Here is a 21,337-nt window from a genome sequence, read left to right on the forward strand (position 1 = left end):
GGAAGTGCCCCCCGGCCCCTGAAGCTTTGCTGCCACTCATAACTAATAAATGATGCCACATAACATAGCACCTCATTGCCAGGGAGCTGTAGTGCAGTTACTGACATCAGATGGCGTTTCAGGTTAAGTTGCCATCTCCGTGTCACACCAGAACTGAACTGGGGTGCCGGTGCCTCACGGTCCAAACCCTTAACTGCTAGGCCAGCCTTATCATTACTCCATGTTTGTTGTGTCCCACCAAATGTGGGGCCGCCTGCCAGGTGAGACGTTGACCAATAAGCTTCAGGACCTCCCTGCTTGTTTGTGTACAGGATGCTTCAATCCGCTCATTATTTCAATTTAACCAAAGAAGAAGGAGCAATGGCAGTGCTGGTGGGGGTGGCAGTGCTGGTGGGGTATCCCATTTCGACCTCCTGCTCCAAATGCACTCAGGTTACATCCTTCAGACTGCAGCTTCGGCGGAGAGGCCGTCAGCTAAATGAGGCTTTGTGATGGAAGAAATGACGTCCAGCTTCAGACATGAAAGATTGATGAGAAGAAAGAACGAGAGACGCGTGCGGAGCAAGCGGGAGGCCGAATGGCGAGAAGGAAAATAAAAGCAGTAAAGCCGTCGGCTCTGGGCTTTGGGCTCGTCTAAAGATGCTTTGGCGATGACGGGACGAATGGACGTCAATTCTGAGAAGACGGACGCCGTGAGGAGGCCATGGATTTATTAGGGAAGTTCTACTGGGTGTCAAACAGGCCATGTCGGAGCCGAGTGACTCAGCGGCAGATCAACAGTAAGTTTAAACTGGAGACAATATGAAGGCTTTGTACGTAAGTGGAAGTTAACTCTTATTGCACGTGAGGCGTATGCATTGATTAGGAGGGTCTCGCAGACCATTTTATGGACCCAATTATTTTTATGAAATGGCTAAATTAGATGCAAGACAGGAAGTCACCAGAGATGGGATGCCAGTCCATCAGAGGGCACACTCCATCCATAACCAAAGCTCTAGGGTGTCATATTGTCACCAGTGCCACCATGAAAGATCTTCTAGGCACTTGTGGTCGACTTGCAGCCCAGGCGTCGTCCCTGTGGGCTCAGCATGTGCTGCCCGCTTCCCGACTCCATGCCATGGTGTCTCTAAAGTGGCCCGCTTGAGTAGACGTATCCAGTCTTGTATGGCCCACCCACCCTGCATTGCTCCAGATGTTGCCTGGAGAGGTTCTGGCCACCAAATTATTTATTTAACAAATAAATTGGGTGTTTGTTATTTTAATTTAAGGGAGATAGAAACCCATCAGACCTGGGTGCAAGGCAGGAGCTAACCGCAGATGGGGTGTCTGCCCACCAGAGGGCTCCTTCTGTCCATTAACAAAACTCCATTGATCCAATTATAAGACCCTGGAGGCCGAGTCAATCCTGGTAGCATCGGGTGAAAGGCAGGAACCAACCCTGGGTGCCAGTCAACTATGGGACAACTTCTATTTTTTAAGCCTGCTTAATTCAAATTCAGATTTTGAGGTGGTGGGGGGTGGCAAGGGGTCAGCACTAGGCAGGAACCCACCTTGGACTGGATGCCAGTCCACAGCAGGGTGACCTTGCTAATACCAGGCAGAGCAGACATTGACTGGCAGTGTGGCGCCATGCCTTCCAGTTTGACCTTGTGAGTGGACACTGGCATCTCCTTCAGGGTCTACTGGGACAGCCCATAGTCAGTCAAATGGTGCAGCTTGGAATTTAAATGGATGAGCCCAGGATTTGAACCCAGAGCTCTGTAACATTGGGCAGCACTGCCAGTGTGCCACCTCAGGACATAATGGCTGGTTGCTTTCCTAATGTAATAACTAAATCTGTGGTAGCACAAATGTCACAAGTCCAGTAATCCGGGTTCACCTCCCAACGCCGTCACCTCCCATGTGGGCTCAGTACGTGCCACCTGTTCCCCCCAAGTTCTTTTACATCTGGCAGTTTGGGATGTGCGTGAATGAGCTCATGAGGTCACCTGTGCCAGTCACCAAAAGCTGCTGACTCAACAGACTTGTGCACCCACCCCCATTGTCACCAGTGTCACCATAAGAGATCACAACATACCAGCTGTGTTACCTGAACGGCTGAGGCAGGCGGCCCCCTTCATCCATTTTACTCTCTCATTTCTCCGATTGCCAGCCCAGTTTGGGTTACCATTTGTGTGAGGTGGCCAAGAATCGGAAAACAAACCCCTGACCTCCGACCCTCAACAGGCTCCTTCTGTAAATTTAAAAACCGTGAATGGAAAATGTGGAATTCTCTGGGGGAACGCGAGGATAGCTTTAGTGAATCCCGATGCTCTGGTGGGGTGGCGATGAAGGTTATGTGGCACTTTGTCAAACAATTCAGAGAAAATTGAATGTCTTTCAATATGTTGCGAAACCAGCGAATGTTGTGCCATTGACACAAAATAAAAAAAGGCATCTTAGTTTGGACTGTGCCAGTCGTCTTCATACATGCGTCTACTTGGCATTTCATATTTAAATGAAGATCTCCAGTGGAGAACAAATCACCAGACTCGTCTCCTCTCACGTATACGACATTTTGTTGTGCAGAAATGACAGCCAAGAAATTTTGGGACACCAATCGGGTCATTCCTTCAACTCTTCCCTAGAATTAGAATTAGAAAAATAAATGATAAAGAAAAGAACGTAATTATCGCGTGTAGGTGCTGTGTCCCTTCAACGGGAATTCGAAATGCCAGCGGTCTGCCCTTAGCAGAGCTCCATCTTGTGGTTGGTCAGGTCCAAAGTGACACCTCCTATTGGTGGGACTGGAAGGGGCGGAGCTAATTGCCTTCTCCAGACATCCATCCATCCATTATCCAACCTGCTACATCCTAACTACAGGGTCATGGGGGTCCGCTGGAGCCAATCCCAGCCAACACAGGGCAGAGTGCCAACCCCTCGCAGGGTACACACACATCAAGCACACACTAGGGACAATTTAGAATCGCCAATGCACCTAACCTGCATGTCTTTGGACTGTGGGCGGAAACCGGAGTACCCGGAGGAAACCCACACATGCACAGTGTGGGAAGTGAACCCTGGTCTCCTAACTGTGAGGCAGCAGCGCTACCCACTGTGCCACCGTGCCGCCCTCTTCTCCAGACAGCTTCTCGATAATGTAGGGAAAGAAAAAAAAAAACGTGTTAGCAGCAGCGCCCCCTCTTGTCCCGGCAGGGTACTGCATACCTGTAAGAGAGTCGTCCGACACACGTGTGTGGCAGCTGTCATAATTAATAACAATTGTGAGTGCCATGGAGGATAATGGAAGGACTAGATAAATGGCACTACAACCTGGCTGGGATGGTTTGTGGTTCCTCTTATGCTGGTCAGGGTGAAAAGATAAAAGATGGACTGAGGAAGACACTCCGTCAAGCACAAGAGGTGGCAGTGGTCCCAGTCATGTAGGGTTAACTGGCGCGTGTAGTCCAGAAGGACAGCCCCGTAGAGAGTCCTTGGGTGCTGCTAGGGGGTACTGCCCAGAATGGACGTCTCGGTTGGTCGTGCAATGCGATGACCCTGGAAGTACTCCCGGGGGGCTGTGTCACCACACTCAGTGAGTCAGAGGTGGGAGGAAGAGGACGAAACTGGCTGAGGAGGAGTAGAGGGAGACGGAGACAACCGGTTAATTATAATTAAAGTGTGAGGAAAAGCCTACTGAGGTACTGTTATCAAATATAAATCACTGTATTTGAACCTGGAACTGTGTCTGTTGTTTGGGACTCTTTGGCGCCCCCTTGTGGTCACCAAAATAATATTTAGAAAACCACAAAAAGAAACAACTACTTGAGCCAGGGAGGGAAACCATGTTATAATGAGACAACGTCCCGCTCCGTTTCACATTGTCGCTCGGAAAGGCTGGACAAGAACCTGGAGCCTCCGAGGTGATTTGTGATTTCCACAAATCAAAACCCCTAATTTGAGAACAAAACACATAAAAACGAAAAGGTCCTGCGAAAGGACAAATTCCCCTTCAGGGATTAATACAAAATGTGAAAAACCAAATAAAGAAGCACAACATGGAATGTCCAACAAATTAAAACCTAGCCCAAGCATAACAGGGCGCGTTAAACCCGACACGCACATCTCTGGCAGGAAGCGGAGGGTCTTATCCCAGAGGTGACGTTACGGGTCACACGCATTCTTCAGGTCGTCCAAGGGGAGCCTAAACATGAAAATGGCACACAGGAAAAAAAAAAAAGGGGATCGGGAAAAGGACAGAAGTCGAGAGCCAGAAAAATGGGATCATAACTGAGAAGCTTGAAAAGCTAAACCCGAAAACGAAATCCTAACTCGTGGTTGTGAAACAACGTCACTAGTCGCATCCCCAAACATTGAAACACACGCGCTAATTCTTAAGATCGTATCCGCAAACTCTCCACAATGGCATTGGAACAAGATGCAAAATACTCTTGATGATTCTAAAACAAGATCTGACATAAAAACAAAAGTCAGAAATGGATTCTGTACCCCAAAACACTTTAGAGAATTGTGAAGTACTTGAGACGACACAAAATAGAGATTTGGGGGTTTATTGTCGTTGAGTAGTCAATAGCGACTGATGCGGGTCTTTCTATAAAATAACGAAAGGCAAGTGAATATGACAAGCAGGTCGGCTTTATGCAAAACGTCAGGAAATGAAAAGAGGGCGTCGGTATAGTCAGGAAATGATGTCATCAAGATGGGACGGCAGTGAGGTCATCTGCAAAGGAAGGGCAGTGACGAACTTTGGCTTAGTCTTCCGTGTTTCTGAATTAATGCTCGTTACCAACCCTTTTCCTGGTGTCTTGTATGCCCCGTGTTGGACCCTTTGGCTGTCCCCTAAGGGCGCGTGTGTGACAGCATATTGATTCTCAAAGAAAGCTGAAAATAAGAACAAATGATAGAATCGAATTCTGCATTGAGCAAAATCCCTAATTTGAGAACCAAACTCATAAAAAAATGTACAAACAATTTAAACGAAGCCAAAGCATCACGGGGCCTGTTTAACCCGACACACACACCTTGTGGGTCTCGTCCCAGAGGTGATGTTAGGGCCTCACGCCTTCTTCAGGTGTGAGCCTGAAAATGAAAACGGCACTCTATGAGGGCAAAAAGAAAAGGGATCGGGAAAAAGACAGAAGTCGAGAGACAGAGAAAGAGATCGTAACCAGAAAGGTCGGAAAGCTTAATGTCCAAACCGAAAACGAAATCCTAACTCATAGTCGTGAAATAACGTCACTAGTCACATTCCCAAACTTTTAAACACATGCGCTAATTCTTAAGTTCGTATCCCCAAACTCTCCAAAATGGCGGTCCCCACAGGATAAGAATTGGAACAAAACCTAAAATACTTTCAACGATTTAAAAATAAAACTGACGTAAAAACAAAAGTCGGAAATCGATTCTCCACCCCAGAAAACTTGTGCAAATTCCACACGGGACGAGCATTTGAACCCTGAGCTCTGGAGCTGCGATGCATCAGCTCTTACCGGCCCACCTAAAAACTCCCATCAGAGTCCTGGATGTGACTTGCGTGTGGTGCGATTGCCGTCCACGTTCCATGACTTGGTCTTTTTTGTCATTTCAGAAGCGTCGCCCAGAGACTTCGACATCACATCGGTGGCTCTGCACTCCCCAGGAGGTCCTGACAAAATCATTCGCAGTCAGTCGTTTTCCGGCTTCAGTACCCTGCAGGAGAAAAAGTCGAGGTAGGGGGTCCAACGGTTTGAGTCCGATCTCGCGGCTCACATCTCGACAGCTTCATCTCAACTGTCCCATTTCTGGCTGTAATGATTAGATAAACGTTACACGTCTGGACGCCTTCATTTTAAGGATGTCTCTCTTGTTTTACGACATTTAAATGTCACTTCGTGTTGAAGTTCCTGTGGTGATGTCACCGGCCCAGTAACATATTCGAAACTCCTGGGGCTCCGGGAACTTAATCATTGCTGGAAATTTCAATTTTTCAATCAGAATACTCTGAGGTTGCTTAATTCCTGACTGATGCAGCACAAGGTAGGGGGCGCTCTTGAACCAATCATGAACCTGAATGATCCCAAGGTGGTCAACGTATGCAAAAGTAAAAAATGGTAAATGCAGGAGGGTATGGGGGTATCGGTGCAGGTGACCTCCAGGTTAGATGATCATCACTTCACATCTCATGATCATTTGGTTGTTGGCTAAAGAAAGGGACTTTGCGCCCTGGGAACCAAGTTACCCAAACTATTCTGTGACATTTCAGTAATTATTTACCACTCTGATGCTGATCTTTCTGATCATAAAATAAGTCATTATGATAGCAATTCACGAGAAGAATTCATAATTCATTGCGGGATTACGGTATTTGTGTGTTCCTCTAGTTCTGCACGATTTGGCGCAAAAATTAAGCAGCATATCGTCATCTCATAACAGGCTTAAGTTTCGAATTTGGTATTTTTCCGTCCAGTCATTTTAGCTCTAGGCCAGGAGTTCCCAAACTTTTTTCGGCCGCAGACCCCTTTACCAAAAACTTTTAAAATCGTCGGCCCCCTAGTCACTTGCAACGTTTTTTTCATGTCCACACTTGCTTTGATACGTTCGATAAGACAATGCACAGACATGGTTGTGCTACGTGTATTTTCATGCATTCTTTCGTGTGACTCTTTGACACATTCTACCTTTTCGTTCGCAAGTTTGGTATGTAATGTGTTTTTATCAAAAAAGTGTTGTTTTGAATTATTTTACTTCTTAATTAGGTACCTATTGGAATCAGAGATATTTTGAAGTAACCAACAAATAGCAGTAGTAAGGGGGTCTATTTTTGTTGTCGTCGACCCCCACATTTTTTTATTGAAACTATCAACCCCTAGAAAGTTCAAATCGACCCCATGGGGTCAATCTCGACCACTTTGGGAACTCTTGCTCTAGACCGTCCTCGAGAAACTATGGCACACACACTCATCATCGAGATAGCAATGTTTTTGTTATCCAGCCTCCCTAAAACATTGAGATCCGTCGAAAACCGGAGATCAGAATTTTTGACGAATCTAAAGCTTTTGCTCCTCTTCCGTAGTTGATGGGGTCAAAAGTACAATTAAGAATTCGGAATCTTGGAAAAACAAATCATTTCAAATTATAGCAACAAAACAGTGTCTCATGAGCGGCGCTAATTGGTATATAATTGAGGAAAATCACTGGAGGAAATCCTGCGGCCACTGGTTACGGAACCTCTCCGTGTTTTGATGTACCTGATTTTTCTGGTTAGCGCTTACGATTACGATCGGTTTGACGTATTTGTTTTTCACCCCATCTCTTTCTCCCAGTCCTTTTTTCCATTGAATCCTCTGTTTCTCATGGAGAACAGAACATACCCGAGCTTATGGATTAAACAAAAAGAAATTTGCTTCATTAGCATGCACTTTATTTAAAGATTACTTTGGTCCCGATTTCAGAATTTTTCAGGTTACATTAGAATTTAGAATAAAGATTAGTAGGATTTTTGGTTTGAAACTTTGCGACTTTCATCGTCTGGTCACTGTTGTTTCAATTAGCTGCCTCCTTGAGATGGCACAACGATGCCATGTTAGAAACCGTGGACTATTTAACTCGTGGAGAGGCACTCTGTAAAATCTCAGATTTCCTGGTTCGCTCTCCTGCACTGACTTACTGTCTATTGCCTTAGCACCCATCGCTCACTTTGAGCAGTCAGCTTTTAGTAAAACATTATGCCAATTGTCCTTAACGATTGTTTATCGTACTTCTCCGCTCCATTAGGTGCCATTCTTTTCTTGGGATCTCTACTACTCACAGGAAGACAGAATCAAAACCCAAGAAACTTCTGGTCCCGGGTCACCGAAGCAGCAACACCTTGCAAGAATATCAGCCTAAAAGAGTGCAGGAGATCTATGAAGCTTTAAAAGACGGACTTAAGTAAGACATCCTTCATTTACTGGTTATTGCCTAATGGACAGACAGCACTGAGGTTCTGTGATTATCTTCTCTCTTTAAGATTTATTTTATTTTCCCTTCTGCACCTTATTTATTACATCGCTATTTTGTTATTTAGTGTGTGATTTGATTTTTTGAAGTGGTCATCAAGACGCTACTTCCAGGTGCCACAAGTGTGTTTTTATGTGACCCAACATGTGACGTCATTAAGGCTGATATACTTCTGTGTCAAGCCAGCACGTGACTACGCGTCACGTCAACACAGACCTCTACGACTCTGAATGGCCAGTTTTGTAACTACATTTTTCCATTCGTAAAGTAAACGTGGAGTAGATCAAAGAAGGACTTGTTGAAGAGGTTAGAAAATATACACGTTTATCTGATACTTCATCACAACACTACAAAGGCAATCAGATGACTGCCAATTTGTGGCGCAAAATATCGGCTAACATTGGTTTGGAAGTCAGCTGCTTCTTCTTTCAGCTGCTCCCATTAGGGGTCGCCACAGCGGGTCATTTTGTTCCATGTCTTCCTGTCCTCATCATCTTGTTCTGTCACACCAGTCACCTGCATGTCCTCTCTCACCACATCCATAAACCTTCTCTTAGGCCTTCCTCTCCTCCTCTTGCCTGGCAGCTCTATCCTTAGCATCCTTCTCCCAATAACACCCCTCATCTCTCCTCTGCACATGTCCAAACCAACACCATCTCGCCTCTCTGACTTTGTCTCCCAACCATCCAACTTGAGCCGACCCTCTGATGTCCTCATTTCTAATTCTGTCCATCCTCATCACACCCAATGCAAATCTTAACATCTTTAACTCTGCCACCTCCTCTTCTGTCTCCTGCTTTCTGGTCAGTGCCACCGTCTCCAACCCATATAACATAGCTGGTCTCACTACCATCCTGTGGACCTTCCTTTTCACTCTTGCTGATACCCGTCTGTCACAAATCACTCCTGACACTCTTCTCCACCCATTCCACCCAGCCTGCACTCTCTTCTTCACTTCTCTTCCACTCTCCCCATAAGTCTGTACTGTTGGTCCCAAGTATTTAAACTCACCCACCTCCCTGCATCCTCGCCATCCCTCTGACCTCCCTCTCATTCACACACATGTATTCTGTCTTGGTGGTCCTGCTTACCTTCATTCCTCTCCTCTCTAGAGCAGATCTCCACCTCTCCAGGGTCTCCTCAACCTGCTCCCTATTCTTACTACAGATCACAATGTCATCAGCAAACATCACAGTCCATGGAGACGCCTGTCTAATCTCGTCTGTCAACCTGTCCATCACCGTTACAAATAAGAAAGGGCTCAGAGCCGACCCTTGATGTAATCCCACCTCCGTCACTCCTACTGCAGACCTCACTGCGGTCACACTTCCCTCGTGCATATCCTGTACAACTCTTACTTCTCTGCCATTCCCGACTTACAATATCACAGCTCCTCTCTCGTCACCCTGTCATTTGCTTTCTCCAGGTCCACAAAGACGCAATGCAACTCCTTCTGGCCTTCTTTACATTACATCTTAGCATGAAACCATCCTGCTGCTCACTAATCATCACCTCCCTTCGTAACTGAGCTTCCACTACTCTTTTCCATAACTTCATGCTATGGCTCATCAATTTTATCCCCCTGTAGTTACTGCAGTCCTGCACATCCCCCTTATTCTTAAATATCAGCCCACCAGTACACTTCTTCTCCACTCCTCAATTATCCTCTCACTTTCCAAGATTCCATTAAACAATCTGGTTATAAACTCCACTGCCATCTCTCCTAAACACCTCCATGCTTCCACAGGTATGTCATCTGGACCAATGGCCTTTCCATTCTTCATCCTCTTCATAGCTGTCCTCACTTCCTCCTTGCTAATCTGTTGCACTTCCTGATTCACTATCTCCACATCATCCAACCTCTTCTCTCTCTCGTTCTCTTCATTCATCAGCCTCTCAAAGTCCTCTTTCCACCTGCTCAACACACTCTCCTCGTTTGTGAGTACGTTTCTATCTTTATCCTTTATCACCCTAACCTGCTGCTCATCTTTCCCACCTCTGCCCCCCTCTGTTTAGCCCACCGGTCCTTTTCTCCCTCCTTAGTGTCCAGCCTCTCATACAACTCATCACACGCCTTTTCTTTACCCTTCGCCACCTCTCTCTTCACCTCGCGCCTTATCTCCTTGTACTCTTGTCTACTTTCTGCATCTCTCTGACTAGCCCACTTCTTCTTTGCCATCCTCTTCCTCTGTATACTCTCCTGTATTTCCTGATTCCACCACCAGGTTTCCTTTTCCTCCTTCCTCTGTCCAGATGTCACACCAAGCTCCCTTCTTGCTGTCACCCTTACTACATCTGCTGTAGTTTCCCAGCTGTCTGGTAACTCTTTGCTGCCACCCAGTGCCAGTCTCGCCTCCTCCCTAAACTCAACCTTGCAGTCTTCCTTTTCCAACTTCCACCATTTGATCCTTGGCTCTGCCCTCACTCTCCTCTTCCTCTTCTTGATCTCCAACGTCATCCTACAGACCACCATCCTATGCTGCTTAACTACACTTTCCCCTGCCACCACTTTGCAGTCTTCATTCTCCTCCAGATCGACTCTTCTGCGTAGGATGTCATCTACCTGTGTGCACCTTCCTCCACTCTTGTACGTCACCCGATGTTCCTCCCTCTTCTTAAAATACGTATTCACCACAGACATGGAAGTCAACAAATGTATAAAAATAACTGAAATAATGTGAGGATCAAATATGTTCAGATAAGGAAGAAAAAGATCGTGGAGGACAAAAACTACCGGCATTTTATGATTTTTCTCTCCCGGTTGGCACCAAATATGAAGCACAGAAAGACGGAGTCAAAGAGCGCCAACTATCATTCAGGCATGTGCCAGCAGTGTGGCATGATGCAGAAGTATGGACTTCTTTCGACAGCTTAGCCTGTCTGAGCTAAACGCAAAATGCAGAATTATAAATGAGCCTTAGCATGCAGTGTATTGCATTATCAATATTTGTTGTGCGACTTTGTTCTAAAAAAAATTCTTCTAAACAGCAAAACCAAAACAAGAGTCAGAATTAAAAATATGGGCACAAGTCAAAAACCAGAAAGTACTTTAGCAACAAAGCATTAACTTCTTAAAGAAAGGACATTCAGTAAAACGGGGTTTGAATCCGTAAACCCGGACAGGGGAAATTCTTTCAACCTTCCGTGCAGGAAGCTTCCCCAAAAACAGGATGACAAAATGGCGGATATCATAAATAAAGAAAAACAGAAGTAAGCTTTGGATCCAAAGACTAGTGTTAAGTGCAAATTCTAGGGCTCACCAAATCCCCAAAAGGAGGGCTAGATCTCGAAAAATGATGAGAACAAAAAAAAAAAAAAAAGTGCAAAATTTAAATCAAAATGTCTAATTAGAATGACCGTCGCTCATCGCTCATCGCGTTGTCAAGAATTGCCCGATTTATTTCTGTGTGTCTACCCTCCGGTGTCAAATCGGTTTTCTTATAGAGGCGTCACCTTGTAGCCATTGGCTGTTCTCATAGTGCCGCCTGCTGTCATTGGTAGTTTTAACAACTGCACACTCCCTTTGTGAATTCACCCATCAAGTCAATGTCACCTGATTTAAAGTTAAAATGTTTGCCTTTTAATTTACAGCGAATACTTAGAAAACAATCAGGTGGAACGAGACAAGCTGAGTCTGCAGCTGAAAGACATGAAGAGGAATTCCAGATTGGTGAGTAAGAACGTGTGGATATGTAAAAGCTCAAAAATTAATATTAGAACTGCTGTGAATGAAGTTTTACTCACATTTTTCCTGGGCTTTTCTTGAGGTGAACACACGGAACATATTTACAACCGTAACTGAAATGACAAAATAATACAAAAATGACCAAAAACATCGTAAGATATTCATAAATTCAGTCTGTGGTATAACAACATTGGTGTCAGCAGTGGGATAAGTTGAAGATCTGTGGTCCAACTCAAACTCTACAGAGAAACCCGAGAATTTGACATCTGAGACCCAGAATGCCAGATCAGGAAGGAAGGCAGCCAAGAGACTGCGACTCCACACAAAGAGACTCGTCTGCCCACATATAATTCTCAGGCTAATGCATAGAAATGCCACCGTCAAACACCCCGGCTGTGCCACATGACAGCACAGTACCCATCAATGCTGCTGCGTTGCCGAACGGCAGAGCGTTCACCGGTGGCCACATCACTGGCCACTCTAACGCAGGAGTAGAGAAGACATCTCTGTGCACTTTTGTAAGGGGATGAAGTAGAAACTGGGTCAGCTGACCTCCTGAAGGGTGGCCTATTTAACTGTGCTGACCCTTGCACCAGCTGGGGGTGCCATCAGCAGTAGGTTGCCAACATTATGAGCTGCCACTCCATGTTCAGTACCAGCCACTGCTGGACGGATCCCATTTGAAACCCTAGGCAGGGCTGACGGATGTAACACCTCCATAGGGGGTAGTTGGTATTATTGATGACCTGGAGGGGTCTGGGGTGCGTGTGCCCCTTCTGTAGCACAAATGATCACCCTTTTGTGCATTTACTGTGGACTTTAAGGACTGCATGCCCCTTGTTGTACAGAGAATGTGCACTTTTACTGTCATAAACAGTGAGGGCTCAGTATCATCCCAGTTTGACAATTGGGGGGGGGTCCCTGAGTCCCTTGAGTGCATCCATCCATCCATCCATTATCCAACCCGCTGAATCCGAACACAGGGTCACGGGGGTCTGCTGGAGCCAATCCCAGCCAACACAGGGCACAAGGCAGGGACCAATCCTGGGCAGGGTGCCAACCCACCACAGCCCTTGAGTGCATGCGCTTTCAGAAATACAAACCACGCCCCTTTGTGGGCAAACCGCAGACATTATCACTACGAGCCAATGGATGTGTGCTGCAGATTACAAAAATGGCGCTCCTCAGATGGCAGTGGCCAATGTAGCCTAATGGATGGAGCAGCTCTGGTGCCAGCTGATAACAAGGCAAGCCTGCCAAAGTTGTATGTACTCCAACTACTGTGGGTAGGCAAGCCATCCTCCTAAGGACTCCATTGGGTGGATGCTATCCCGAAGCACCTCTCTGCAATGTGTCAGATTTCGGAGAGTGTGTGAGAGTGTGAGTGATAGGCCAAATCTTCTGGTGTTGTCCCAACTCTTCACTTAGTGTGCTGGTCGAACAAGTTAGAAGATGAACGAGTGCTCAGATGGTAAGTCCAAGCAAGTCTTGGCCCTGATGCCAAGCCTTAAATCCACGGCCATATTGGTTTTCTCCGTGTTCTCTGGTTTCCTTCCCAACATCCCAATCCTGAACCTCTTACCTTGATGTGTGACGGGTGAGCGTGGTGGAGCTGCGTGGAATGGTGCCCTGTAATCTGGCGCCCCCTTCTGGGTTGGTGCTTTTCTTACGCTGAGTACTTTCAGGATGGGCTCCACCCACTGTGGCGCTTTAATGAAAGAGTGAAGTGGATGAGTTCAGCACGTTGTAGAAATGTGATGTGAGTGAACCCTCTGAGTCAAGTCAGTTCAAGTGCTCATCCATGCACCATATTGCAGCGTACAGGACTGCGGTGCGACATAAACATAAGCAGTAAAGAACTATACTATAAATTAATGACATAATAAATAACAGGTAGTGCCTTCCCTCTTAACATCACAATGGGTGGCACAAGTGACATGTGGCAGTTTTCACATGCATGTTGAGTGACTGACATGGTACGTCACAATGAGCGCCTCCTGCTGAACTCTTTCTTCGTTTCCTTTTGCAGGGTGTCCTTTACGATCTCCATAAGGTAAGCATTAATACAGTAACCCCCCCCCACTTCCCTTTTAAATGTTAATTTTGACTTTGTCTTTATATTCATTAATATCAGCGTTGGCAGCCTAAGTGGCACCGCTGGATGGCATTGCTGCCTCACAGCTCGAAAACCACCTCAGTCACCGTCTCTGTGGAGTCGGCATGTTCTCCACGTGTCCGTCTCCACCTCACATGCAGTGCCCCCCAATTTTCTCTTCAGGTCTTCCAGCCCTGGCAGTGGGATCCGTCAGACTGGGAGTTTTTATTTGTAAATCCTCCCAGGTTGCCCTAAAAACAGAAGTGTCGACAGTTTGTGAAGTTCCACCCCCCTGTTTACGACCCACCTGGACCACCCTCTTTCAGCAAGTCGTATTTCTGATAACTCTCCAATTATTTTGCACAATATGACGGCGTGAGATTTTCTCATTCCTTGCCTGTACATCTGTAGTTGGGCAGCAGTTTTGGGGTCTCGCCACCGATTAGGTTAAGGTCAGGACTGCAGGGGCCACTCCAGGATTTTCAGTTTCTTCATGTTAGGCCGTTCCATCGTTAGGGTCTCCTTTCTCCTCGGTTGAAGCTTTCGGGCCGAGAGCAGCAGGTTGTCCTCCCTAGTCTGTCTGTGTGTTTGTGGAGCATTCATCTTCTCACCGCCAGTGCCACAACATGGTGCTGCCACAGTGGTGATGCTGTCACCTGGCTGATGTGCCATGTTAGATTTAAGCCACATAGACCCCCTTTAGCGTTGGAGCCATGCCGGTTAGGTGGATTGGCAATGCCTAGTTGGGCCTTGTGTGTGTGATAAGTGTGTCTGCCTAATGGTGGTCCAAGGGCCTGTCCAGGTGTTCCTCCTGCTGGCTGGGATAGGCTCCAGCACCCTCACCACCCTGCTCAGGATTTAGAAAATGGATGCATGAAGATCTATTTTAGTCCCATCAGACCATGAGACTTTCTGACACATCTTTGCAGGATCCTCCATAAAGGCCCCTTATTGTTGAGCCATGGATGTCCACCTCACAGTTGGGCAACCGCTGGTGACAAGTGGTGTTCTTGTTCACTGGTCTGACCTGCAAGTGTGCCTAAAGTTTCACATTTTTGACACTTCTGTATGGCGGTCTGCTCCATGCCTTTTAGGTGGTCTTGTCTCTTTCTCCAGATCTGTAGCTCAATCGCCAACTTGTTTTGAATGCTCTTTGGTCTTCATCTTTGGTTTGCTCTACCATACCAGACAGACTGATGGAGACCACCAACAATATGGGGATTAACAAAGGGGAGGAAGACTTTTGAAACCTCATCATTTGGTTTTATCCTATTGTTTTTAATCAAATTACGGAAAGGTTTTCCAGTTTGATTATTTGGATTTAACATCATGGACACAGTTTGGTGGATCAGCTTGAAAAATTCTTTCCTTTAATAAAAGTTTGGAGACGACAAAATGGTGTGATAAAGAGACCAAAGAGACAGATTAAGGGTTGGGGACCCGTCCCCGTCTACTGTAGGAGAACCAGAATGTTCAGTTCTTCTTGTACAGAGTGTAAGAATTAGCATACGCACTGGGCAATCATACTGGAAAGGCGGCTGGTTTTTATGGCGGATGGACCAGAAATGAGATGACGTGGACGGGATGGGACAGAGATGATGTCATCAGAGGGCGACCGGGTTGAAGTCGTCACGCGGGGACAGCTGGAATGAGGAAGGGTCTTCCCTATTCGTGCTCATTTTTTAGCAGAGACTTCACGTATCGAGATTCGTCTGTTCTTCGGTGTTTCTGATGAAAAAAGGAGAGAAGCGTTGGTACGCCGTCTTATATCCCCACCTGTTGAGTTTTTGTGCTCCATTGTTCCTTGGGCTGTCCCCTAATCGTGTGTGTGTGTGACAATGGTAACATAGCATGGCGGCTGAATACTCTTCCAAGGCCCTGTGTGGGTGTTGTGATAACAGAATGAGGGCGCAAGAGAGCGGCACACAGCAGACTGGCACCCCATCCGGGGTGGGCAACCTGCCTTGCAGGATTCAGTAAATGGACGGATGCTGACGCGTTAACTTTTCCCTTCTGTTTTACAGCAAATTAAAACGCTTGAACGCTGCATCAGGAGACTCGAGTTCCACATTAGTAAGGTAGGAGTCGTTTTGTACATCAAAGTTTTTGATTAAAAAGAACAAAATTTTGGATTTAATGCAGAGGGGCTTCTGCCTGATTTATGTCGCAAACTTCCGTCTCACCTCACCTCATCCGCTTTATCCAGTGAGGGTCAGGCCAGGCGTCCATGTCCCCTCAGATGAAGATTCCAGCTCTTCCAAGGCAGCTGAGAGATATAATCCCTACCATGTGTCCTGGTCCTTTCACAGGGTCTCCACATGGTAGGAAGTGCCTGGTGCAGTTTCAGTGGGAGCCACCCAAGGGGGGTATCACACCACCTCAGCTGACTCACCTCGATCTGGAGGAGCACCAACTCTACTCTGAGCTTCTCATCCCTAACATGGAGTGTCAGCCCAGCCACCGTGAGAGGAGAACCTCATTTCTGTCACTTGTAGTTGACCTTCATTACCAGGAGCTCATGGCCGTAGCTGAGGACAGGGATGTGGATTGCCTGGTAAACCGAGGGTTTGGTCTTTAGACTCGTCTCGCTTCACCACCATAGACCAGCAGGGCATCTGCAGAACACACTGCCACCGCTCCAGTTCCCTTGTCCGCCTCATGTTCCCTGTTCTCCATCACTCGTGAACAAAATCCTGAGATACTTGAATTTCTCCATAAAGGTCGGTGGTCCCATCCTGAGAGAGAGAGCGGTCCACAGAGCCATGACCTTGGACTTGGAGGTGCCGATCCTCATTCCTGCCATTTTGCACTCGGCAGTGGCAGCGATAGATGGCACCGAGTCACAGCGTTTGGTTGTCAATTATTTATTACGAATCATAATTTATCTTTGAATTGTTGTTATATTTTATCGCTAATTGATTTCACTCCCTTGGAGGTTTTGAATGGTGGTGAATTTGTTTTTTTTTATATCTGCGGTGGTTTATACTGTTTTGTTCTTTTGAACTTTTGATTTCTGGGTTACGTATCGGAGGTTAGACGACAGTTCTTTGAATTTCCAGTTACGATGGCTGCTCTGATTACAGACCACGTTTCCTATTCTGGTCCTTTTGTTTCTTCATTCAGCACATCCAGCAGAACAGGACCTGCAAGCTGGTGCCCTGTGACAAACGACACATCACCAACATGGCCACCACACTTCTACATAAGCCAAACAAGCCCTGGCATCCCATTTACGCCCATGATAAGCATCCTTCCTTCATGACCTCCGATGAACTTGGGTGGGGGGGGCTTTATGTTATCAGCTAATGCAAAGCTTCATGCTGCTGAGTTCAATGGGTGGGCACTCGATCTCTGTGATATTTTAAACTGCCATGACAGGCTTTGGCTAAGCGGGAGTCGCCATTGTTTTCCGTTTTGTAATTCTGCTTACCAGAGTCGAGATGAAGTGATGAGCAGCTACAACGGCCCCAACTCCCACATCCCGTCCCTCACACGTTTCCTGATCTCTGCTTATTGATTTCAAGGTGGATGAACTCTACGAAGCTTTCTGCATTCAGAAGCGACTTTACGATGGAGCCTGCAAGATGAAGCTCGCCTTTTCTGTCTCGCCTTGCACCAAACGCGCCCGGGAGAGCTTGGCGGAGATCAGCAGGCTTCAAAAGGAATACAGCGAGGTATGCAAGAAAAAAAAAATCAAATCAAAGTTTCAAGTAGCAGCAGCAGCCACAACGCCATGTTCTGCTAGAGAAACACTTCACTGGTCAAAATCCCGGCCATTTTCTAATTCAGTAACTGCTTCTGCTATTCCAGTGGTGGTTATTTGGTTTTATGGGCTCAATTCGAGCCTGGAAATGCTGTGCCAGTAATTTAAGTCAGCTGGAGCAGCTAATGGGATTAGACAGCCACCCCAAGAGATTATCCACTCGTTTATCGAATTCCGCTTAATCCAATTTGAAATCCTAGGAAGCCGCGGCCCTGGCCAAAGCACACTGGATGATCGCATTAACACACACAAGTTAAAGCCGCAGGTGGAAAAGCAGAGCAGTCCGAGAAAACGTCATGGAGGCCTGGGCTTAGACAGCTGCAGAGCGTTCTTACTGTCACGCAAACAGAGGACAGGGACAGTCTTACTTGAATGTGCCATGTGGAGAAGAAAGTGTCAGCTCCACAAAGACAACGATCTGACCGGGACTCAAACCAAATGTTCTAAAGATCCAAAGCAGACAAAAAAGACCATCCTGAGTGCCAGAGGGCTGCTTCTCAGCAACTCCCTTGGTGTCTGAGTGAAAGTTAAACAGACACAAAGATAGATAGATGTGAAAGGCACTATATAATAGATTGATAGATAGAATTTAAGTTTAGCGTAGTTGGTAGGATTTGATTAATAGATGGTGTCAGAAGCTCCACACAGAGCCATAGCAAGGTTTGGGGCAGCCGACCGTATATTGGTATCCTGGCTGCAAACTTGCAAAAATATATAACAGCACTGATGTGGACAAAACCGAGTCCAATACAGAACTGAGGGAATAAGGAAAAGGTGGAGGCTTTTAAAGGGGAAGACAGGAAGTGAAGTCAGAGGGGTTGGGCTCATAAGGGTCTTCAGCCATAGGCTCAAGCCCGGACGTGACATCAACAGGGCCAGGTGGAGTCTCCCGTGAATGGTCTGCAGGCCAAGGAGAAAAAGAATCAGTGCACGCTGCCACATCCCTGACTCGAAATTGCCCTCACTCAAGCCGTTTAGATGCCTCCAATGCGCATGTGTGTGACAACGGATAGATGGATATGAAAGGCACTATATAATAGATAGAATTTTATTTTGCTGTAGTAGGCAGGACTAAATAGATAGATAGATAAGAATGTATCTATCTATCTATCTATCTAATCCTGCCTACTACACCAAACTTAAATTCTATCTATCTATCTATCTATCTATGTATCTATCTTTTATATAGTGCCTTTCATCCATCTATCTATCTATCTATCAATTATGTAGTGCCTTTCATCTATCTATCTATCTATCTTTTATATAGTGCCTTTCATCCATCTATCTATCTATCTAATCCTGCCTACTACACCAAACTTAAATTCTATCTATCTATCTATCTATCTAAGTTTAGCATAGTGGGTAGGATAAGATAGATACAATTTAATTTTAGTATAGTCGGCAGGATTAGATACTGTAGATAGATGTGAAAGGCACTATATGATTGATTGATAGATAGATAGGTATAATTTAATTTTGGTGTAGTAAGCAGGACTAGATACATAGATAGATAGATAAGAATTTAAATTTAGCATAGTGGGTAGGCTAAGAGAATTTAATTTTAGTATAGTCAGCAGGATTAGATACAATAGACAGATAGCTGGATGTGAACGGTGCTATATAATAGATAGGAAAGGCACTATATAATTGATAGGTAGATGTGAAAGGTGCTATATAATGGATACACATTATATTACATTGGATTGATGTAAAAGTGATATATAATAGCTAGGAAAGAAATTATATAGTGATATGACAGAAGCATGATAGATTGGAAAGACCATATATAATAGACAGATTGATAGAAAAGACATTATAAAATAGATAGAATAAACCATTATGTAATTGATGGATAGACAGAAAACGGTACCATACAATGGACAGATATAAGCAACACTATATAATTAGATGATGATAATAATAATAATTTATGCTTATACAGTATAGTGTTTCTCTAACCCTCCCTGCAGTATGTCTTTATGTACTGCTGACTGTGTGCAGCTCCCACCTGGATGAAGCGATGGCAGCCATTCCTGCGCCAGTACATTCACCACACCTTAGCTATTAGGGGGTGATGGGGTGACAGAAGACACTGAGGGGATGATTAGGGGGGTCACAATGACCAGGCGGACAAACAGGTAAATCAAGTGGCATAACTATAGGCAGTTGCAGCAGAGTCCACAGAGCTGGAGGGACTCCTGGTGTCTCTGTGGCTGATGGCCCTGCACATTTGACATCTCGATGAGGGGTCTTACTGTTATTATCTCCTCCACCACTTAATAAAGCTTAATTAGAACAATGGTATTATGCCTTGCTTGTCGTGTCTCACGGCTTTCATTTTTTAAAATGGACTGAATGTAATATCACCTTCTGTCTGTCAGGGGAGTGTTGAGTCCATGAATCCAGGGTGACTCGTGTGTCTCGTTTTGTTTTCCAGAACATGTGCACCATTGAAGGGGAGCTCCAGAACCTGTTGGGAGAATTCCACATTAAAATGAAAGGTCGATATGACGACGGGTAACCTTTTCTCTTCAGAAATGCTTTTAGATTAGCGGCGCGTGCTGAACGCTCTCTGATGATTGAACCCATAAACTCAAGTGGCCTCCATTACCTTTAACTTTGTAACATTTGAAGAAGGTGAGTCAACAATTCTGAGTCGACTGCGAGGAGGACTGCGCTTGTTTTCGTTAATAGCGACTCTTTATCGCAGACTAACTGTGAAAGCAGGCAATAATAATCATAATAATTAACATGTCAGCCGAGGTGATGTGATGGACCCAACTGTGCAATAAATGAGGACTTGCAGTAAAAGTGCAGTCCTGGAAACATAACCTTTTACAACTTTTTTTTTCCCAAATCAGAGCGTGAATACGTGCGGCTTCCTGAATATTTCTGTCGGGCCCATGCAGTTTTATTTAACTTTTAAACCATCCACCCTTTAATTGATCAGGGTCCGTTTTTTACATTTTAGATGTGATTTCCTTATTAAGTCTTTAGTGTTTCCGATTTCTGACTGTTGGTGGACTGATCAGACAGCCTCGGCTCGGCTCCACACACCCATTTAATCTTCGGCACCTCGTCATTCCTCACTGATTACGTCTCGCTTCCTCCATGGCAGCACACCGACGGGCTTATTTTATGGCTTGTCGCAGGTCTTTCAGAGTATGTCTGTTCAGAACTGACAGATATTAACTACCATCGTAAATGTGTGTAGAACAAACACATCGTTTTTAAAGGTGTTAACTTATTAAAGTCTGTCGCATACGCGCGCGTCCGTCTCCAGATAAACTCGAGAACTTGTACCAAGAACCAGGCTGCCCTCTTCTGGCCCTTCGAGGAATTACAATTTTAAGTTTTGACCGAAGAATGAATGTTCCAACGAATTAAATGAATTATCCACACATTTTTTTTTATCTGTTAATTGCCCCGGGTTGTTTGTAGTGATGCCTGAGAAAAATATTTAATCTTACCCTTTCATGGATTTTTCCAGAAGTGATTTACTTAACGATGTTTTAACTCAAATGCATATGTCTTACCACGTTGCGAGTGTTACGGTACAGTCTGGGCTGTTGCCCTGACTCAGCTTTGTGCCTTGTTTATTTAATCTTCTTGCTGTTTAAATATTTTTTTACTAGCCGCTGTAACTTTCGAAAAACGGACAACAGTAGAATTAAAAATGCATTTGCTATCTCTTGCCCTACATGTACCCTCAGCGCCTTTCCTCTCTTATCTGTGCGAACGTCTCTTCACCGGCTCTCGTTTTCTCGAGCCCGATCCTGTCGGACCTTCTTGCCAGACTCTGCCATCATTTTCGAGG

General features: G+C 45.5%; 1 protein-coding gene across 1 annotated transcript in view; it reads left to right on the plus strand.

The window, feature by feature from the left end:
* Positions 1 to 703: 703 nt before the first annotated feature.
* ripor2 (RHO family interacting cell polarization regulator 2) overlaps positions 704 to 21,337 on the plus strand; it is a 49,210-nt gene continuing 28,576 nt past the window's right edge. Inside the window, exons 1-8 of the mRNA XM_039738985.1 lie at positions 704 to 779; positions 5,588 to 5,708; positions 7,753 to 7,908; positions 11,569 to 11,647; positions 13,692 to 13,715; positions 15,782 to 15,835; positions 17,282 to 17,431; positions 19,958 to 20,021. Coding sequence (XP_039594919.1) covers positions 704 to 779; positions 5,588 to 5,708; positions 7,753 to 7,908; positions 11,569 to 11,647; positions 13,692 to 13,715; positions 15,782 to 15,835; positions 17,282 to 17,431; positions 19,958 to 20,021 — 724 coding nt within the window. The remainder of the gene's footprint in view (positions 780 to 5,587; positions 5,709 to 7,752; positions 7,909 to 11,568; positions 11,648 to 13,691; positions 13,716 to 15,781; positions 15,836 to 17,281; positions 17,432 to 19,957; positions 20,022 to 21,337) is intronic.

Source organism: Polypterus senegalus, chromosome 16 (assembly GCF_016835505.1).
Source record: "Polypterus senegalus isolate Bchr_013 chromosome 16, ASM1683550v1, whole genome shotgun sequence".
Taxonomy (NCBI): domain Eukaryota; kingdom Metazoa; phylum Chordata; class Cladistia; order Polypteriformes; family Polypteridae; genus Polypterus; species Polypterus senegalus.